This window comes from Phocoena phocoena, chromosome 2, assembly GCF_963924675.1.
Source record: "Phocoena phocoena chromosome 2, mPhoPho1.1, whole genome shotgun sequence".
Taxonomy (NCBI): domain Eukaryota; kingdom Metazoa; phylum Chordata; class Mammalia; order Artiodactyla; family Phocoenidae; genus Phocoena; species Phocoena phocoena.
The window spans coordinates 144,995,203-145,012,243 of record NC_089220.1 but is presented as its reverse complement, the minus strand read 5'-3'; the positions used below and the strand labels follow the sequence as shown (position 1 = coordinate 145,012,243).

Sequence of the window (17,041 nt, the reverse complement as noted above, 5' to 3'; positions counted from 1 at the left end):
TAGGAGAAGGACACTGCAACTAACAAATGCTTTTCTTCTACCACATAATGTACATTTAAGCTTGTATTTTCCTAAACTAGCATCTGACAATATCCAGGTCGTTAAATGAACCACCCCAAAGCTTAATGGCTTTTCTGTAATACATTTGAATTATGTGTACCCACCGTGGCTACATACTATTCGAGGGGCACAGCTGTGGGAATGAGATGGGCCTGTCCATGTGCCTGGCCACGCCTCCAGGCATTGGAGGCTCCAGGCAAGGCTTCCTGCCCCGACAGCCCTGGCGAGGGGTAGGAGGTGGGCCAAACTGGGTCACAGCAGCAGGCCCAGGCCCTGCGACATCCCTCGGCATTTCCTGCTGCCGCACCCTGGGCCCGCCCTCTTCCAGGAGCCTGCTGCCGCAGACAGGTTAAACCGCCAAAAGCACAGAGCAAGGGCTACTCTGCGAGGCTCACCTTCCCTTGCGTGGTGAACACACACATCTTTCCTACTAAAGTCAGACATCATTTCGAAGGTTGGAGAAGGTAACTCGAAAAGTAGGTGGGTAGATGGCCCAGAGCCTGCTCATCCTTTCAAACTGTCATTAGCCGTACAGGTCTCAGCTGCCGGCTCACGTTATTACCGTTGTTATTTTGCATTTGCGCATGTTTCTGTCCGTGGGTATGGAGGGAGGGGGCCGAGAGCAGCCTTTGGGGAGGCTGTGAAACAGCCAGTGCAGCATCCTTTCTTGGCACACTCAGCTGTGTGGATGGGCAGGGGCGGGGACGTGTGGAGGGGACAGCGTTCCCTGGCTCGGTGCACTCAGTGCGAATGCTCCACATCATCCCTGGGTGTGGCTCCTCTTCCTGGGCCTGTGTGGGAAAAACAGAATGTGCACTGGGGTACAGAGCTTGCCTGAGGGGCTGCCATCATGGTGATGGCACCACTGTGACCTCATTTCTACCTCGCAGCGACCTCGGGGGAGGGAACCACAGTTACATCCATTTTCCTGATGAGTAGATTGGGATGTGAGAGAGGTGGGGCCGAGAGGAGGACGCTGGGACCCGAGCACCTACGGGGGTGGGGGTGGGGTCTACTGCCAAGAATCAGGCCCTTCCACTCATCCACTCTGGAACCCAGGAGCCCGGGCAGGGGGATGCAGCTGGCTCTACAGGAGGTGGGATGACATAGGGGTGGTCAAGGCAAGAAAAGGAGTTGATCCAAACTCTGTCTAGGAAGCCAGTGGGACCCCAGTGTTCCTCCACTGCAACCTCCAGACAAACCTGCAAGTTTGTTCTTTGGAGAAATTGGAGAAGGGTGACTCTGGGCTCAGGGACCCCAGGAACAGAGGAAGGTGGGCTGGGAAGGAAACTTGACCTTGCTCCCCTCTCCACACATGGCTCAGCCCCATTTCCTAACTCTTCCCAACACTGGAACTCTTCTCCCCTCCATCCTTCTCATCTCACTGCAGGGGAGCTGGGGTATAAGAAGAAAGACTTCACACTAAGAGCACTCACAAAAGCACCTTCCCAATTCTACCCCAGGAAGAGAGCAGCACGACCTCTGCACTCCAGGGAGGGCACATGTCCCTAGAGAAGAGGACTGCAAATGCTTACCTATGAGGTTGCTCAACAAAGAAATCTGCTTTACCCACCAGCCTAAAACTCCCTCCTCCGAACAAATCTTCAAAGAGCACTTTAGTGTTGCTCTCTTGACTATGAACAGGTTGCCCAGGATCCCTGAATATGTGAATGAAGCTGCCAGCTGAAGCCAAACAGAAAAAATGCACTCAGAGGAATTAGAGAGAAGGCAGCAGAAGAGAAGCTCTTAATGAAACTATCATAATATTTTCAGGGATATTTGCGTCCAAGAGACAAGATCAATATTCTGTAAGGAAGGGGTCATCAAAGCCCAAGAAAGAGGATTCCTAATAGATGGGGTAGAAGGTAGGGTGGAGGAAACCTCTAGAAAAAGACACAGATTGACAATAAGGGAAAAAAAGACAACTAGAAGGTTGGTCCAGACAATTCAGTGTCCTACTAATTGGAGTCGCAAAAAGAGAGAACAGAGAAAACAAAGGAGAGACATTTGCAAAGAAACAATACAAGAAAATTGCCAACTGAAGGGTGGGCGCCTCCAGCTAGAGAGAGCTCATCAAGTGCCGGGACAAGGAGCTCTTAAAATTCCACACCAAGATGTGTTATTATGAAACCTGAAAGCATCAGAAATAAAGGGAAAATCCTACAAACTGGTGGGTTGGGAGTGGGGCGGGTACAGCTTGATACACACAAAGGTTTAAGTATTACAATGGCATTAGACTTCACAACGGTGGAAGATACAGACAATACAATGATGCCTTTGAAATTTTTAAAGTATTTTCAACCTAGATTTCTACATCTAGTCAAATTATCTTTCAAGGATGAGGTAGTATAAAAGTATTGCTAGGTGTGCAACATCTTTACATTTTTACTTTCTGTATATCCTTTCTTAGAGAGATACTAGAGGATGTGCTCCAGCAAAACAAGCATGTAAACCAAGAAAGAGGAGGACATGGGGCACAGGAAGTAGGGCACCTAGCCCAACAGAGAGGCCAAGAGAAGCCCCAAGGTAACAGTTTGTACCACAGCCCAAGAGAGCAACTGTTCAGATCTGAGCACCAAGTCAGACGGCCTGGGAGGGAGGCCTCCAGGGAAGGAAGAGCTGCTAGATTACCTGGTGTGAGAGCGTTTGAAACAACAGTTGATAGGAGTTTGACAGAAATGTGGAAGCATTTGGGGGAAAGTTAGCCATCAGGACATTGAAAATAATGAAAGGAGGCACTTATCTCCAGTGTGGTGGGAGGGGCGGATTATAAGAAAGGAACATACTGGTCATATGCTGTTTGGCTCTGCAATGAGCAATAGTCCTGGTAATGTAAACACTGACTATTAATTTAAGCAAAAATTATGATCTAAAGATACATTAGGATGATGGGTGTGGGAGGAAAGTGGGAGCACAGTGGAGTACAAGTGTCAAATCCTCCACAATTATAATAGAGAGTCAAAAACAATTTCAAGGTATAATACATTTTTTAAAAGCACATATCCTTATTTTTTCAGAAGCAGATAAAAAAGAAGAAAAGCCATGGTCCCTAGGGAGTGGGACTATGGGATGAGAGAGAGAGGCAAAGGACAGCTGCATTTCATCACCAGCCTAAACTATTTGGATTGTGCACTACACGTGGGGATCAGTTTTTCAAAACTGGGACTTGAAAACTTGGGACTTCCCTGGTGGTCCGGTGGTTAAGACTCTGCGCTTCCACTGCAGATGGTATGGGTTCGATCCCTGGTCAGGGAACTAGAACCCGCATGCCACGTGGCGTGGCCAAAAAAATAAGAAAAAAAAAAGAAAACTTAATCCGAAAAGGAGAAGGAGGCTCCCATAGCTGGACCACTGTCTTAGCTGGTGTGTTACAGAACCGGGTGTGGGGACAGGAGTGGGGAGGGGTCAGCAGCAAGAAGGTGCAGGAGACTGGGAAATTGGGACATTTATCCAATGGAAGTGGTCTCTGTCTGGTCGGTGCCCGGGGTAGAGCAGTCGTGGACCTGAGCAGCCAGTGGGAGACCTTCCCTTCCCTATTCTGCAGGAGCTCTCATCAAATTACGGCAGTTGGATTTGTTGGTGGAATATTGCCTCCAAGGAATACGGGCCACTGGTTCTGGGACACAGGGAAGAGGTCAGGACTGGACAAGGAGAGTGATGGTCCTCAGGCAGTTTGAAGAAAGTAAGTGGTGACATGGCTCCCCTGCAGTGAGATGAGAAGGATGGAGGGGAGAAGAGTTCCAGTGTTGGGAAGAGTTAGGAAATGGGGCTGAGCCATGCATGGAGAGGGGAGCAAGGTCAAGTTTCCTTCTCAGGCCAGGGGTCAGGACCATGAGGTTCCCTGGTTTCCCTGGAGCCTTGCCCTTCCCTCTGTCACGGTCAGTGCTGAGCCAGGGTCAGAGAGCTATAGCGGGAGGGGGCGGCTGGTGAGGAGAGAGAAGTGGGGAGAAGGAAGGTGGGTACACTGCTAAGAGAGAACGGAGCTCCCAGCTGAATCAGCAGAGCCAGGAGACAGAGGCGCAGTCGGCTAGTGTATGAGTTACCTTCTCTGTGTGACAAACGATGGCCACACACCTGAACAGCATTATGGCACACAGGTTCTGAGGGTGAGGAATCTGGGAGCAGCCCCCTGGGTGTTGTAGTTCAAGGACCCTCATGAGGTTGCCCTGGCAGTGGTCTCTGGAGGCTTGACTGCTGCTGGAGGATCTGCTTTCTAGGTCGCTCGCTCAAGGGGCTGCTGGCGGGAGGCCTCAGCTCCTCACCACGTGGGCATCTCCAAAGGGCTGCTCACAGCCTGGCTTCTCCAAGAGCAAGTGATCCCAGAGAGAGACACAGAGACAGATACAGACAGAGTGCTCAACCACAGAGGAAGCTGCAGTGCCTTTTATGACCTAATCTTGGAAATGTCACACCATCACTTCTGCCCTGTTCTATTGGCCCTGGCACAGCGTGGGAGGATTCTGCATGAGGGTGTGAGCACCAGGGGGCACGATCCTGAGCGCTGTCTTAGAGGTTGCCTCCACGGACGGTAATGGGAGACACACTGATTGGATACCTACTGTGTGGGAGGCTCTGTGCTTTCCAGAAACTGGTTTTACCACATCAGTTTTGCTACCATGTGGGTTGCCTAAGAGTTAGTCATGGCTCCGCACTGGACACCATGATGCTTCTTAATAAATGTATGGGATTGAAAGCGATGCCAAAGCAGGACCACCATATCCAGAGGAAAGTGCCCATCCTTCCCACTAGGCAGTGGAAAGGGAAAGGTTTAGATGATTCATCTCATAAGATGTTCTCGAGAAAATCTATTATTTGCTTACATTGATCCTGCTTTAGACAATGGTGCTGACCCCAACTCAGGGTGCAATGGTTATGAAAGGAGTTAGCAAAAGACAGAGGCCTGTCGGCAGAGAAAGATCTGTGAATGATCGGGCTGTGCCTGTGACCAGCTCTTGAAAGAGACACCAGCTCCCAGGAAACTGGCGCTCTTACTGGAATTCCAATTCTCTCTCTCCCCCTGCCCCATACCTAATTTTTTTTTTTCCCATACCTAATTTTAATACAGTAAGTTCCCCATATACAAACCTTCAAGTTTCGAACTTTCAAAGTTGCAAACGTGCCCCCGTATGCCAGCTGTTGTACCGTACTACTGTACTTTTCAAGGTACTGTACAGTAAGATTAAAAATGTTTTCTGTATTTTTTGTGTTGGCTTGTTTTTTGTGTATTCTTTGTGTGAAAAGTATTATAAACCTATTATAGTACAGTACTATAGAGCCGATTGTGTTAGGTGGATACCTAGGCTAACTTTGTTGGACTTACGAACAAATTGGACTTACGAATGCGCTCTTGGATGGGAACTTGTTCGTATGTAGGGGACTTGCTGTAGTAGGATCATCAGCTCACATCTGCTTCACCCTTTTCAGCCTTATCTTATTCACATTCCACATGAAAATCCCATGATGCCTCTGCCCGAAGATGGGTGGCTTTGTTAACTGCTTGTCACTGCACAGAGAGGCCCGTGCCGTCAGCCCACAGGTGGGGGACAGTGAAGAGAGCTGGGGGCTGTGGGTTCCCCACGCTCCTGACTCTGGCAGTGGCATTTCACTGATGTCCCCGTCCTAGGCTCTGGGGACAGCGCACAGAGCTCCAGTCTCTTCCCTGTGGAGCTTATGGTCCTGCGGAGGGGACAGGCATTAGTCCAAGTACCTCACAGATAAATTTGCAATTACAAATGACAAATGCTGATATGAAAGAGAGTGCAGGGTGGAAGGAGGTAAAGGAGCCTGGCTTGGCTGGGGGCCCAGGAAGTACCTCAGAGGAGGAGGGCAGGCAGCAGGGCATAATTCCCAGTTGTTACTAGGATCAGATAACAAAGAGGACCCAACCCTCTCATTTTTGCTCAGGCTAATATTAGCTTGAGAGACGTGTGAATAAGTTACTTTTTCTCACAAGTGATGTTAATACTTAAGGGTAAAGAGTGAAAGATCAAGCCCCAAACTGAACAATAAAGACAACCTTCAGGGATGTATTTCTGCACCAGCCAAGGTGTCTTCTCATGGGAACAGCAGAATCACCCAGAAACAAGCATCTAATTATAGCAGTGCCATCTGTGGCACCAAAATAAGGATGATTATCAACACTATCTTTCAGGTTTTTCACTAAGTCAGAACAATTTGCTAAAAATAATCTGTACTGTATCCGCAACGCCCCCAAACAATGTGTGTTTTCCCATCACCACAGGCCCGGGGACCAGGGGAGCATTAGACGCTGCTGGCGGCCTCGTTCTTTGGTTGGCTGGGTTTCATCCCAGGCTTTATCACTGGGTCAGTGGAAGATGGGGTGGACAGAAAGTTAAGACAGGCTCCCAGCCAGCAGTGGAGGGCCACACTGATACCAGGATGGGCGGGAGACCTCGACTGAAGGCCTGGGTGCATCTCCCAAGGACCTTCCAGGGGTTTCAGGGCCGAAGGCTGGTCCTCAGTTCCTGGAACCCTGCTGGGTCCAGGGGTGTCAATCCCCCACCCCCACCCACATGCACACATAAAGGCTCTAAGTCAGACACCAATTCACTTGCGCATGGGAAGTTTCCCTTCTAGGTCTGAACACTTATGTTCCCCACCCAGGGCACCCCTTCCTGGGGTCAGAATTACAGTGAAGTCTGTAGTGCCCAGTGAGTACGGGCCCTGAGCTCAGAAAGGCCGGAGTGGTGATCATGACATTTCATCCTGGTCATAGGGCCACGGTTGGCTTGTATAGAACCTTCATGTGAATTAGAAGAGAGGGGACCTAATCTAATCCAGGCCCAGTCAGAAGAGTAGGTCATGCACTAGACTTCACACCCACCTGCCTCCTCAGAAGGAAGCCTTTGAGTGGTGTGCAACCTTCACGGCCCCCTGTGGTGGCCACGGATGTAAGAATTCATTTATGCCCCACAGCGCAATGGCCTCTTCAAGTCAGAAGAGCCCCTGCCTCAGATGCAGGGAGTCTTTTCCCTGAACAGGGCAGGATGGACACAACCAGTGCTGGCCTTTGGATTTTCTTAGTGTCTGAGTAATGGAGAGTTTATGTTGATTTGTAAGTTTTTAGGTTAATAATTTGCAAACTGTATCCTGGGGCTCTCTGGCATTTCCAGGAGGTGCTCAAGGCTGATTGAGATGAGGGGCAGGTTGAACAAAGAAGGTTCTGGACCTCCCATCCCTGCTTCAACCAGGAGCACGCTCTCTCTGTCTCTGTCTCTGTCTCTCTGTCTCTGCCTTACTTTTTGGACAACTATGTAAGATTTACTCTGGAAAAAGAACTTCATAGGACAATTGTCTAAACTAATTATTTTCTACTCAGGGGAAAAATCTTTCAAGAATGAAGGTGAGGGCTTCCTTGGTGGCGCAGTGGTTGAGAGTCCGCCTGCCGATGCAGGGGACACGGGTTCGTGCCCCGGTCCGGGAAGATCCCACATGCCGCGGAGCGGCTGGGCCCGTGAGCCATGGCTGCTGGGCCGGCGCGTCCGGAGCCTGTGCTCCGCAACGGGAGAGGCCACAACAGTGAGAGGCCCACGTACACAAAAAAAAAAAAAAAAAAAAAGACTCAGGGAGTTTATTACCAGATGACTCTTATTGAAGGGAGTTCTGAAAAATGTATTTCAAGAGAATGAAAGAGATCTCAGATGGAGGCTTCAGGTGGAAGAAAGGACACGTAAGGGTAAATAAATACAACCATTGGTTTTACTAGCAGTGTGAATAATACCTGGTGGGATTGGGAAAATCAGAATAGAATTAAAGTTCTAGACAGGAAAACACACATGTCAAGCATGAGTTACGTGGAGTTCAAGTGTCCAAGGTCCTTGTTCTGCTGGGTGGAACATAAACATATTGAGTTCGGATTTTTATATATTAAGAAGTCATGGGTGAAGTGTGAAATGGTGGGTGAGATGGGTGAAGGGGGTCAAAAAGTACAAAATTCCAGTTACGAAATAAATAAGTCCTGGGGATATGACGTACTGCATGGTGACTGTAGTTAATCACGCTGTGTGGTGTATTTGAAAATTGCTAAGAGAGTAGATCTTAAAAGTTCTCATCACAAGAAAAAAAATTGGTAACTATGTGTGATGATGGATGTTAACTAGACTTACCATGGTGATTATTTGATAATATATACATATGTTGAATCATCACATTCTACCCCTGAAACTAATATAATGTTATATGTCAATTATACCTCAATTTTACAAAAGGAATTCATGGTATAATTTCTAAGATATTCACTAAAAGATTAGAACAAGGGTATGAACGGAAAAAAAAAAGCATTCTTAAAGAAGGGGGAAAAGATGGAAGACAAAGAAACCATAAAATTGCATGCTAAATTAACACTCAAATGTATCAATACTTTGTATATCAACTATATATGTTAACTAAATATATATTAAAATACTTTATATATACTTTAAATACTTTTACTATATGTATTTTACTTTTAAATACTTTTTACTCTTTCTATATACATACCAAATGTTCCAGATAAAAGACAAAGATTCTAGAACTAGTTTTTAAAAGTACAGTTATTTGCTTTTCAATGAGAGACTTCTAAAACATAACGTTACAGAACAGTTGAGAATGAAAGGCTTGAAAAAAGATACGTGCATGTATTTAGATACAAAGAAAAGGGTGTCATTATGTTAATATCAGATGAGAGTATTTTGATGAAAACATTATTAGCAGCAAAGAGCATCAAGTAATAATGATACAAGATTCAGGACTTCCCTGGTGGCTCAGTGGTTAAGAATCTGCTGCAGGGGACATGGGTTCGATCCCTGGTCCGGGAAGATCCCACATGCTGTGGAGCAACTAAGCCCTTGCTCCACAACTACTGAGCCTGTGCTCTAGAGCCCACGAGCCACGACTACTGAGCCTATGTGCCACAACTACTGAGCCTGCGTACCGCAACTACTGAGCCCAAGTGCTGCAACTACTGAAGCCTGTGCACCTAGAGCCCATGCTCTGCAACAAGAGAAGCCACCGCAGCGAGAAGCCTGTGTACCACAAAAAAAGAGCAGCCCCTGCTCACCACAACTAGAGAAAGCTCGCATGCAGCAACGAAGACACAACACAGCCAAAAAAAAAAAAAAAAGATACAAGATTCTATTAAAATTGAGGATCAACTGTGCGTGGCCCCCAATGTGGCCAGTCCCCCCATCCTCTGTCCTCCTTTGCTCAATCACCCAGGTAGGAGGGCAGAGGAGGCCTGACATCTATTGGCCAAGTTACCCTGTCCACATGGTTATGTCAGGCCTCTCCTGGGTGAAAAGATTCTCATGCTCTGCCCACTCCTGGTCTGTCCAATCACGTGCCTCTTCCCAGGTCTCCTTGTCCCTGACCTTCCAATTCACTCCTTCCAGGCTCCTGACCAGTCAGCTAAGCAAGTGCCCACTGCCCATGAGTCCATATATATCCTTACCTCAGGGCACCTTTCTGGACACACAAAGTGGATGGCCAGATGCCCTGCATGACACTCTGCCCACGAGGAGAACTCTCACAGCTGCAGCCACCCCTGCTGAGGGCTGCGAGCCATTCTTGTCCATCTTTGTCTCTCCCTGACACATGGAACAGACCCGTTCATGAAACAAGTTTGGGCTTTTTCCTCCTTGGTCCACTCACCATGAAAACCCCCATGAGGGCTTCGGTGTAAGGTGAGGGACAGGTGTCAGTGTACAGAGGTGGATGCCATGGGATCCGGACCACTGCTGGTGGTTGGTAGCCCAAGAATCAAAGCTGTCGACGCAATGGTCTGTCTCCTGCACAGCCCCTTCTTGCTCTGAGAGCCACTCATATCTCCTCCAAACTAGAAACCTGCACCAGCTGATAAATGGGTCAGAGCAGTTCCCAAGTGTGAAATATTCTGCCTCCAAAACCCAAAAAGGCCTGCCAAGCATTGTGCTTTTTCCTTAGAGGTAGGAAGTTTAAGGTGCAATAACTTTCCCTTTATTTGGAGGAGTAACCCGTCATGCCCTAGACAACTGGGTTCCTAAAAACACCACAAATGGGTCAGGCCCCTGAATCTTCGTGGGGATGGTCACCCACCCTCCAGAAAACACGTGTCTTGCCGTGGCATCAGGGGTACTTGTCAATTCCTGCTCTTCAGGTCTGGTTGACCTGGTATCACAAGACAGTAGACCAGTGTGCTGCTCTGTAGAATGTTCGTACCGTGTGGTCCCTGACCTGCAGACTTATTATCATAGAGAACAGGAGAACCAACACAGCCTTGGAGCAAAACTCTGAGTGTTTACTTTTGTTCACCACACGTGAATACGAGTTGGTCCTCCTTCTGATGGGTATGGAAAAGATGAAATTCATCAGGTCAATAGCTACGGGCCGCGGAGTGAAGGCTATATTAATCTGGTTTAATAAAGAAACTCCAATAAGGGACAGTGGCTGCAGTTGGACTATTGCATGGTCAGTTTGCGGTAGCCCACTGTCACCCACCTGACCTGGGTGGTCTTTGCAGGGAAGAGACTAGTGATTTAAATTCTAGTCAATTAAATTCTAGTCAATTAAATTAAACACTAGTGAATTAAACTGGGGTGGTGATGGGCGCCACCATCTTGAAGTTTTTGAGTGGCCCTACTCTCTGAAAATCCTCCTTTCCACCTCACCCCCAATGAAGTATTGTCTCTGAATTAGTATCTTACCTAGAGGGGGCCGGTTCCAGGGCTGCCACTTGGCCTTCCCACATAGCCCCTATTCTACAGGACAAGGAACAATTTGTGGGTTCTGCTCACTGTCGAGTGAGTTCATTCTAGTCAAACATTCAAGAACTCGGGACATTAGCAGATGGTTCCCTGGGCCCAGTGAACACACTGTGATGGATGTGAGTCAGGAATCCATTCGTTACCTAACTCCCATGTGCCCTCACCCTAACAGGAGGGCCTGATGGCACTACAAGTAGCAGTATCACCCCGGACCATATCCCACCACCCTTGCAAACCTGGTTAATTCCCTCTCCCAGGACGCAGTTCCCAAAGAGACGGCCACAGGCCCTTTCAGAGAAGGACTGAAGGAATCACTGCTGTCTACACTCGCTGTGGGACTCAGCCTACTCTTCAGTTGATGGGGTCTATATGTGAAAACCAGCTCAGGTCTGGAAAATGGGCAGAAGACCGTGACTTTCCATAGCCTTCTGTGAATACAGCTCTTTTCTTCTTGAGATATAATCCATACAGCATCCAATTCACCATTTGAAAGTGTACAACTTCGTGGTTTTTAGTAATTCACAAGGTTGTGCCACCATTGCCACTATCTGATTCCAGAACATTTCCATCACCCCTGGAAGAAACCCTGTACCTGTTGGCAGTCAGACTCAGTTCACCCCCTTTACCACCCCCAGCAATGATTAACCTACTTCTCTCTGTATTTGCCAGAATACTGGGCATTTGATACAAATGGAATTATACAATATGCAACCTTTCGTGACAGGTGTCTTTCCCATTGTGTAGCATGTGACAGTATGACATTCCTTTTTATGGCCAAATAATACTTCTGTGTATGGATATGCCACATTTTGTTTATCCAGCTGATAGACATTTTTTTGTGAATCCATTTTTGACACTTTTGATTATGCCTGTTCAGTAGTACCTTAGATGGTTGCCCGTCTGTTTTGCCCCTAGGAACACCTTGTGCTATAAGCCATCTCCATTGCATGGACCTCTGAAAGTAGAACCTCACCCCCTTCCCCCTCATTCTGACCTTGTAGCCCATTATAATAATTATGGTCATCACACCCACTTGAAGAAACAAGTGCTGCAGTTACGGGCTGCTGCTGGCCCTTGCTGTTCCCGGGGTCTGTCACCCCCACTGCTTCTAGGAGCCCTGTTCTGTGATCACACCTCCTACCACCAGTCCTGGCTGCCCTGCCGGGGCCAGCCTCCACCGAGCTCCTTAACGTGGCCAGCACCTCCCCCCACCAGTGAGTTCCTTACCATCTTGGTAAGTGTCCTCCAGACCTTCCAAGGAGCAGAGTCAGATACTGGGTTTTCCAGCCTCATAGAGCTGACCGATTCTTTTTTGTTTAGTTTTGTTTTTTATTGAAGTATAGTTGACTTACCATGTTGTGCTAGTTTTAGATGTACAGCAAAGTGATTTCATTATATATATATATATATATATATATATATATATATATTCTTTTTCAGATTCTTTTCCTTTATAGGCTATTACAAGCTATTGATTATAGTTCCCTGTGCTATACAGTAGGTCCTTGTTGTTTATCTATTTTAAATATAGTAGTGTGTATCTGTTAATCCCATACACCTATGTTATCCCTTCCCACCTTTCCCCTTCGGTAACCCCAAGATTGTTTTCTATGTCTGTGGTCTTGCAGGCTCCTCCTTCCCTGAGCTTTGATCTTTCCTCCACGGTCTGCTTTGCAAGTTCTGGCATTGCTTTCCCACTGCCATTCTCTTTAAAAACTAGGCCATTCACTGCTTTTCTCAAGCTTCCCAGAGCCATTCCAGAAGGAATCATTCTAGGACGCATTCCAGGATGTTGAGTTCTGTGTGATGGCCAAATGCTCTCATATCAGTGGATCTCTGTAACCCGCTCACACTTTTGCCCCCTCAGATGAACCCCCAGGTCGGTACTAGGCAGGTTCAGCAGCTACTTTGGTGTATAATTTGTCTCCTTCCTGCACAGGCCAGCAAACATCAAGGCCCAGATCAGAAAGGGCAGGGGCTGACACCTGGGATGGGGAGATTGGGACTGGACAGCCTGGAGCCCCCAGAGTCCCCTGAACTCCTCCAGGGCTCCCTCGGGTTTCGCTCCCACTCGCCAAAGACAGAGTCCCCGTCCGTTGCTTGAAGACGGCATGCACCACACAAGTGCCTTTTAAGATCATGCCAGCTTCCGGGGGACCAGCCCCACCTCCCCTCCTGGGCACCAGACCAATAGCTAGAGCCCGGCAGCAGGCAACGCAAACCAACTGGCATGACTCAGCAGAAAGGGCCTTTACTAGAAGGACACCAGGAAGCAAGGCTGCAGAACCAAGCTTGGAAAACACCCAGGAACCAAGGGAGCGTGGAGTAGGAACACGTATGCAGCTGAACCACAGACCGGGCCAGTCAGGGTGGTGCTACTGCCCTACCATCTGGGGCAGCCCACTGCCCGGCTGCGTACCAAGTCTAGGCATCCCTTCATGATGTCGCCTCTCACGGGGAGCCCAGGCCTCATGCAGGAGCATCCCCCAGGTCACAGGCCCGTGTGCCCTGCTGGGTGGGTGGGCTGGTGAGGAACGACGGTCTCGCTACTTTGGCTTCAGAAGTCACCTCCCACCAAACTCCCACCATGGGGCACTCCCTGCCAGTGCAGGAGGAGATCTGGGTCATGGTCAGGAAAAGACAAATGTCCCTTACCTGCGGTTAGGTGAGAGGGATGCAGGTTCGGGGTGCTGGGCTCTTCCCTCAGATCTGCTGTCAGAGCACACGCGTGTTGGCAACACCAATTTTTTAGAATATGGCCCTTCCTTGGGAGAATTTTGATTCAGTGAGACCATCCGAGATGTCCTCCAAAGGAGTGAAGCCCTATTGTTACAATGTGGGGATCTAGCCAGTGGGTGCAAAAGGCTGGGGAAAGACACTGTGAGTGAGAAATATCACCTGCCATATCAATAAACACACGATGTTGCAGCCATCAAGCCATCACGTTACAGCCTCCCAGATGGTGAGCCCTGAGGGAACTCAGGATGGAAAGAGAATGCCCACCATCAAACCATCAGAAGCTGCAGCCACCCCTAACAGTGCACCCTGAGGGGGTTCAGGATGAGAAAGCAGAGGACACTGGCCCCAGATAGCTGAGGTGCACATCAAAGGAGTGATTTCAGGGAGCGCAGACTCTTGCATCTTCCCATACACAGACAAGCACTAAATGCCTGAACTTGAGATGCTGGTTTTCTTTAATTAACAGTAATCTTTTGATGTTCTGAAACTTGGTCTTTGTTGCAAAAATTCCTATACATCCTGGTTTCCACCCCACCTCCTGCCCTTGCCTCTTTGGAGCAGTTCCTTAGATTATCTGAAATGCTGGGTCCCCGGCTTAAGTCCTCAAATTTGTCCACCAAGTAAAACATAACACTCAACTTTTAAGTTGTGCAAGATCACGGTGCTAGCAGGGCTGTGTTCTGCTTCTCTCTCCTTAGAATGTAGGCGAGCACCTCCTCCCTGAACCCTCACGTGGTCTTCCCTCTATGTCTGTGTTCTAATCTCCTTTTCTTACAAGGACACTAGTCACGTGAGATAAGGGCTCACCTGAGTGACTTTGTTTCACCTTAATTACCTCTTTAAAGTCCCAATCTCCAAATACAATCACATTCTGAGATCCTGGGGGTTAGGACTTTAATAGACCAATGATGGGGGGGGGGTTGTTGGTTCATCCCATAAAAATGTAAAATTCAATTGTGTCCTTGTAAAAGGAATATTGTCGAACAGTTCATCTTGCATCTTCCTTTCTGGGCTCCACACTGTCTGTTCACTGAAGCTCCCTTGGCCCTTCTCAGACAGCATTCTTCCCTCCTTGCTACACAACTTCACTACCTACTCATGGTCAGATGCAGCGTGGAGATATTATTCTCACTAGGGTGTGAGGGGTTGATAAATCTTAGTGCATGCTCCCTTTTGCTTTGGAGGGAAAGAGATAGCATCTAGAGAATGTAGTTTTAGGACCAGAGGGAGGTCAGACTAAGGAGGTGAAGATGTCTTCAGTAATCCTCCACCTTCCTGCCTTCAGCCACTGCCTGGATCGCAAGAAAACAACTGGGAGTCGGGGGTCCAGCTGCACCATCGACTGTCTGTGTGGCTTTAGGCAGCCTTTAGTTGTTTCGAATGTCATTTCCTTCATCTGTAAAGTGGACATTGCCTTCACATCTTGTTCTCATGAGATGAGATGGTTTTCATGTTGTAAAGCACTGGGACATGTCAGTACCCATCACACATATGTCCTAGTAGACTGGCTGGGGGTTAGCGATGACAACATCTAACTACTGGCCTTTTGCTCTGTCATCTCAGGGTGGCCTCTGAAGGGCCCTGCTCAGTATGGGGGCGGCGTCCACTGCAACTCAGTGAAGGAATGTCTGCCTTGGTGAGTCTGCAAGAGATCACCAACCCACAGCATTGCAGGCTTTGCTGCATCTTGGAGGAACACTGGAGCTCTCCGTGTGACCTCCTCACTGCACAGCCAACAAATCTGCGTTCTGGTGAGGCTCAGGGCTGCTCCAGGCTCTCACAGCGAGCCATCAAGAAGGTGGGCCTGGGCTTCCCTGGTGGAGCAGTGGTTAAGAATCCACCTGACAATGCAGGAGACACAGATTCGAGCCCTGGTCCGGGAAGATCGTACATGCCACGGAGCAACTAAGTCCGTGTGCCACAACTACTGAGCCTGTGCTCTAGAGTCCGCGAGCCACAACTACTGAGCCTGCTTACTGCAACTCCTGAAGCCCGCATGCCTAGAGCCCGTGCTCCGCAGCAAGAGAGCCACCGCAATGAGAAGCCCGCGCACCGCAACAGAGAGTAGCCCCCGCTCGCCGCAACTAGAGAAAGCCCGTGCGGCAGCAATGAAGCCCCAACGCAGCCAAAAAAAATAAAACAAAATAAAATAAATTTAAAAAGAAGGTGGGCCAAGAGCACACATCCTCTGACTCCCTCCAGGGCCTGTGTCCCTCCCCCCATGCTGAGAAGGAAAAGGTGACTTCCACTCTGTCTAGTGCTTTGTAGAGGGTAAACAAGTGTTTTAAACTTATCACTGCATTACTAATCCAAACAACCCATTCTGCCTTGAGCACACTGAGCCTGTTGGGATCCTGTTGAACTTGACAGTCCATGACATGCGACACAGCCTCAGGCCACAGCCTGCTCTGCCATGGATAGGCTCCTGCGTGCAATTGCCTGCCTGTGTCAGGTGTCCCCTCAACCCTTTCCTTAGCTAAGGGGACTGAATGTGGCACCACTGGGCTGGCAGAAGGAAGATGGCTACCTGATGCCTGCTTTGTGAGATCCAGACATGTGCAATGGACATTTGCTTGTTCAGTGAAAGTGTTTGGGGCAATAACTAAGGCAGCAGTTGAGAGGCAGGAGGAGGAAGCAGAGCAAGGTGGACACAGGGACCAAGTCCTCCAGATGGAGGGCAACAAGGGAAGGAAGGGAGGTTGGCTTTGGGGACTCAGCCGATGGCTAGAAGAGGAAGGTGCAGAACCCAGCCCCAGCCTGGCACAGAGCAGATGCTCGGCGGCTCAGGGCCAGTATGGACAGGCTAGGCTCGCTCTCTGGTGTCTCTCTCTGGAGCCTTTCAGCATGTGGCTGATGGGGGCCCTGCAGAGACCTTTGGGGCCCATGAATGTTCTCCAGGACCAGAGAGGATGGTAGATCTGGAAGAAGCAGGAAGTGTCCTTCTTCCACCCAAGGCTAAGAAGGGATGTCATTACTGTGGCGAGATGATGATGGTGATGACGATGATGGTGGTCACGATGGTTGTGATGATGAAGGCGATGACGATGATGGTGGTGATGATGATGATGGTGATGACGATGATGGTGGTGGTACTGATGATGAAGGTGACGGTGGTGGCGGTGACGGTTATGATGGTGATGACGGTGATGGCTGTGGTGATGATGACAACAGTGATTACGATGATGGTGTTGACGATGATGATGACACACAAATTCGTAGGCTTGCTGAAGACCATCACCTCACACTCTTTCTGACATTCACCTGTCAGTTTGAGACGTTACCATGAAAGATTTGCACTTTGACCCCACAGTCTTTTTCTAAAGACAACTTTTTGTTTTTTTTTTTTTTTGCGGTACGCGGGCCTCTCACTGTTGTGGCCTCTCCCGTTGCGGAGCACAGGCTCCGGACGTGCAGGCTCAGCAGCCATGGCTCATGGGCCCAGCCGCTCCGCGGCATGTGGGATCTTCCCAGACCGGGGCATGAACCTGTGTCCCCTGCATCGG

The 17,041-nt window shown here is 48.8% G+C and overlaps 1 protein-coding gene across 1 annotated transcript in view; it reads right to left on the bottom strand.

Moving 5' to 3' along the window:
* TRPM1 (transient receptor potential cation channel subfamily M member 1) overlaps nucleotides 1-16,773 on the bottom strand; it is a 212,459-nt gene extending 195,686 nt beyond the window's left edge. The window contains exon 1 of the mRNA XM_065871777.1: nucleotides 16,514-16,773. Coding sequence (XP_065727849.1) covers nucleotides 16,514-16,773 — 260 coding nt within the window. The remainder of the gene's footprint in view (nucleotides 1-16,513) is intronic.
* Nucleotides 16,774-17,041: the final 268 nt, after the last annotated feature.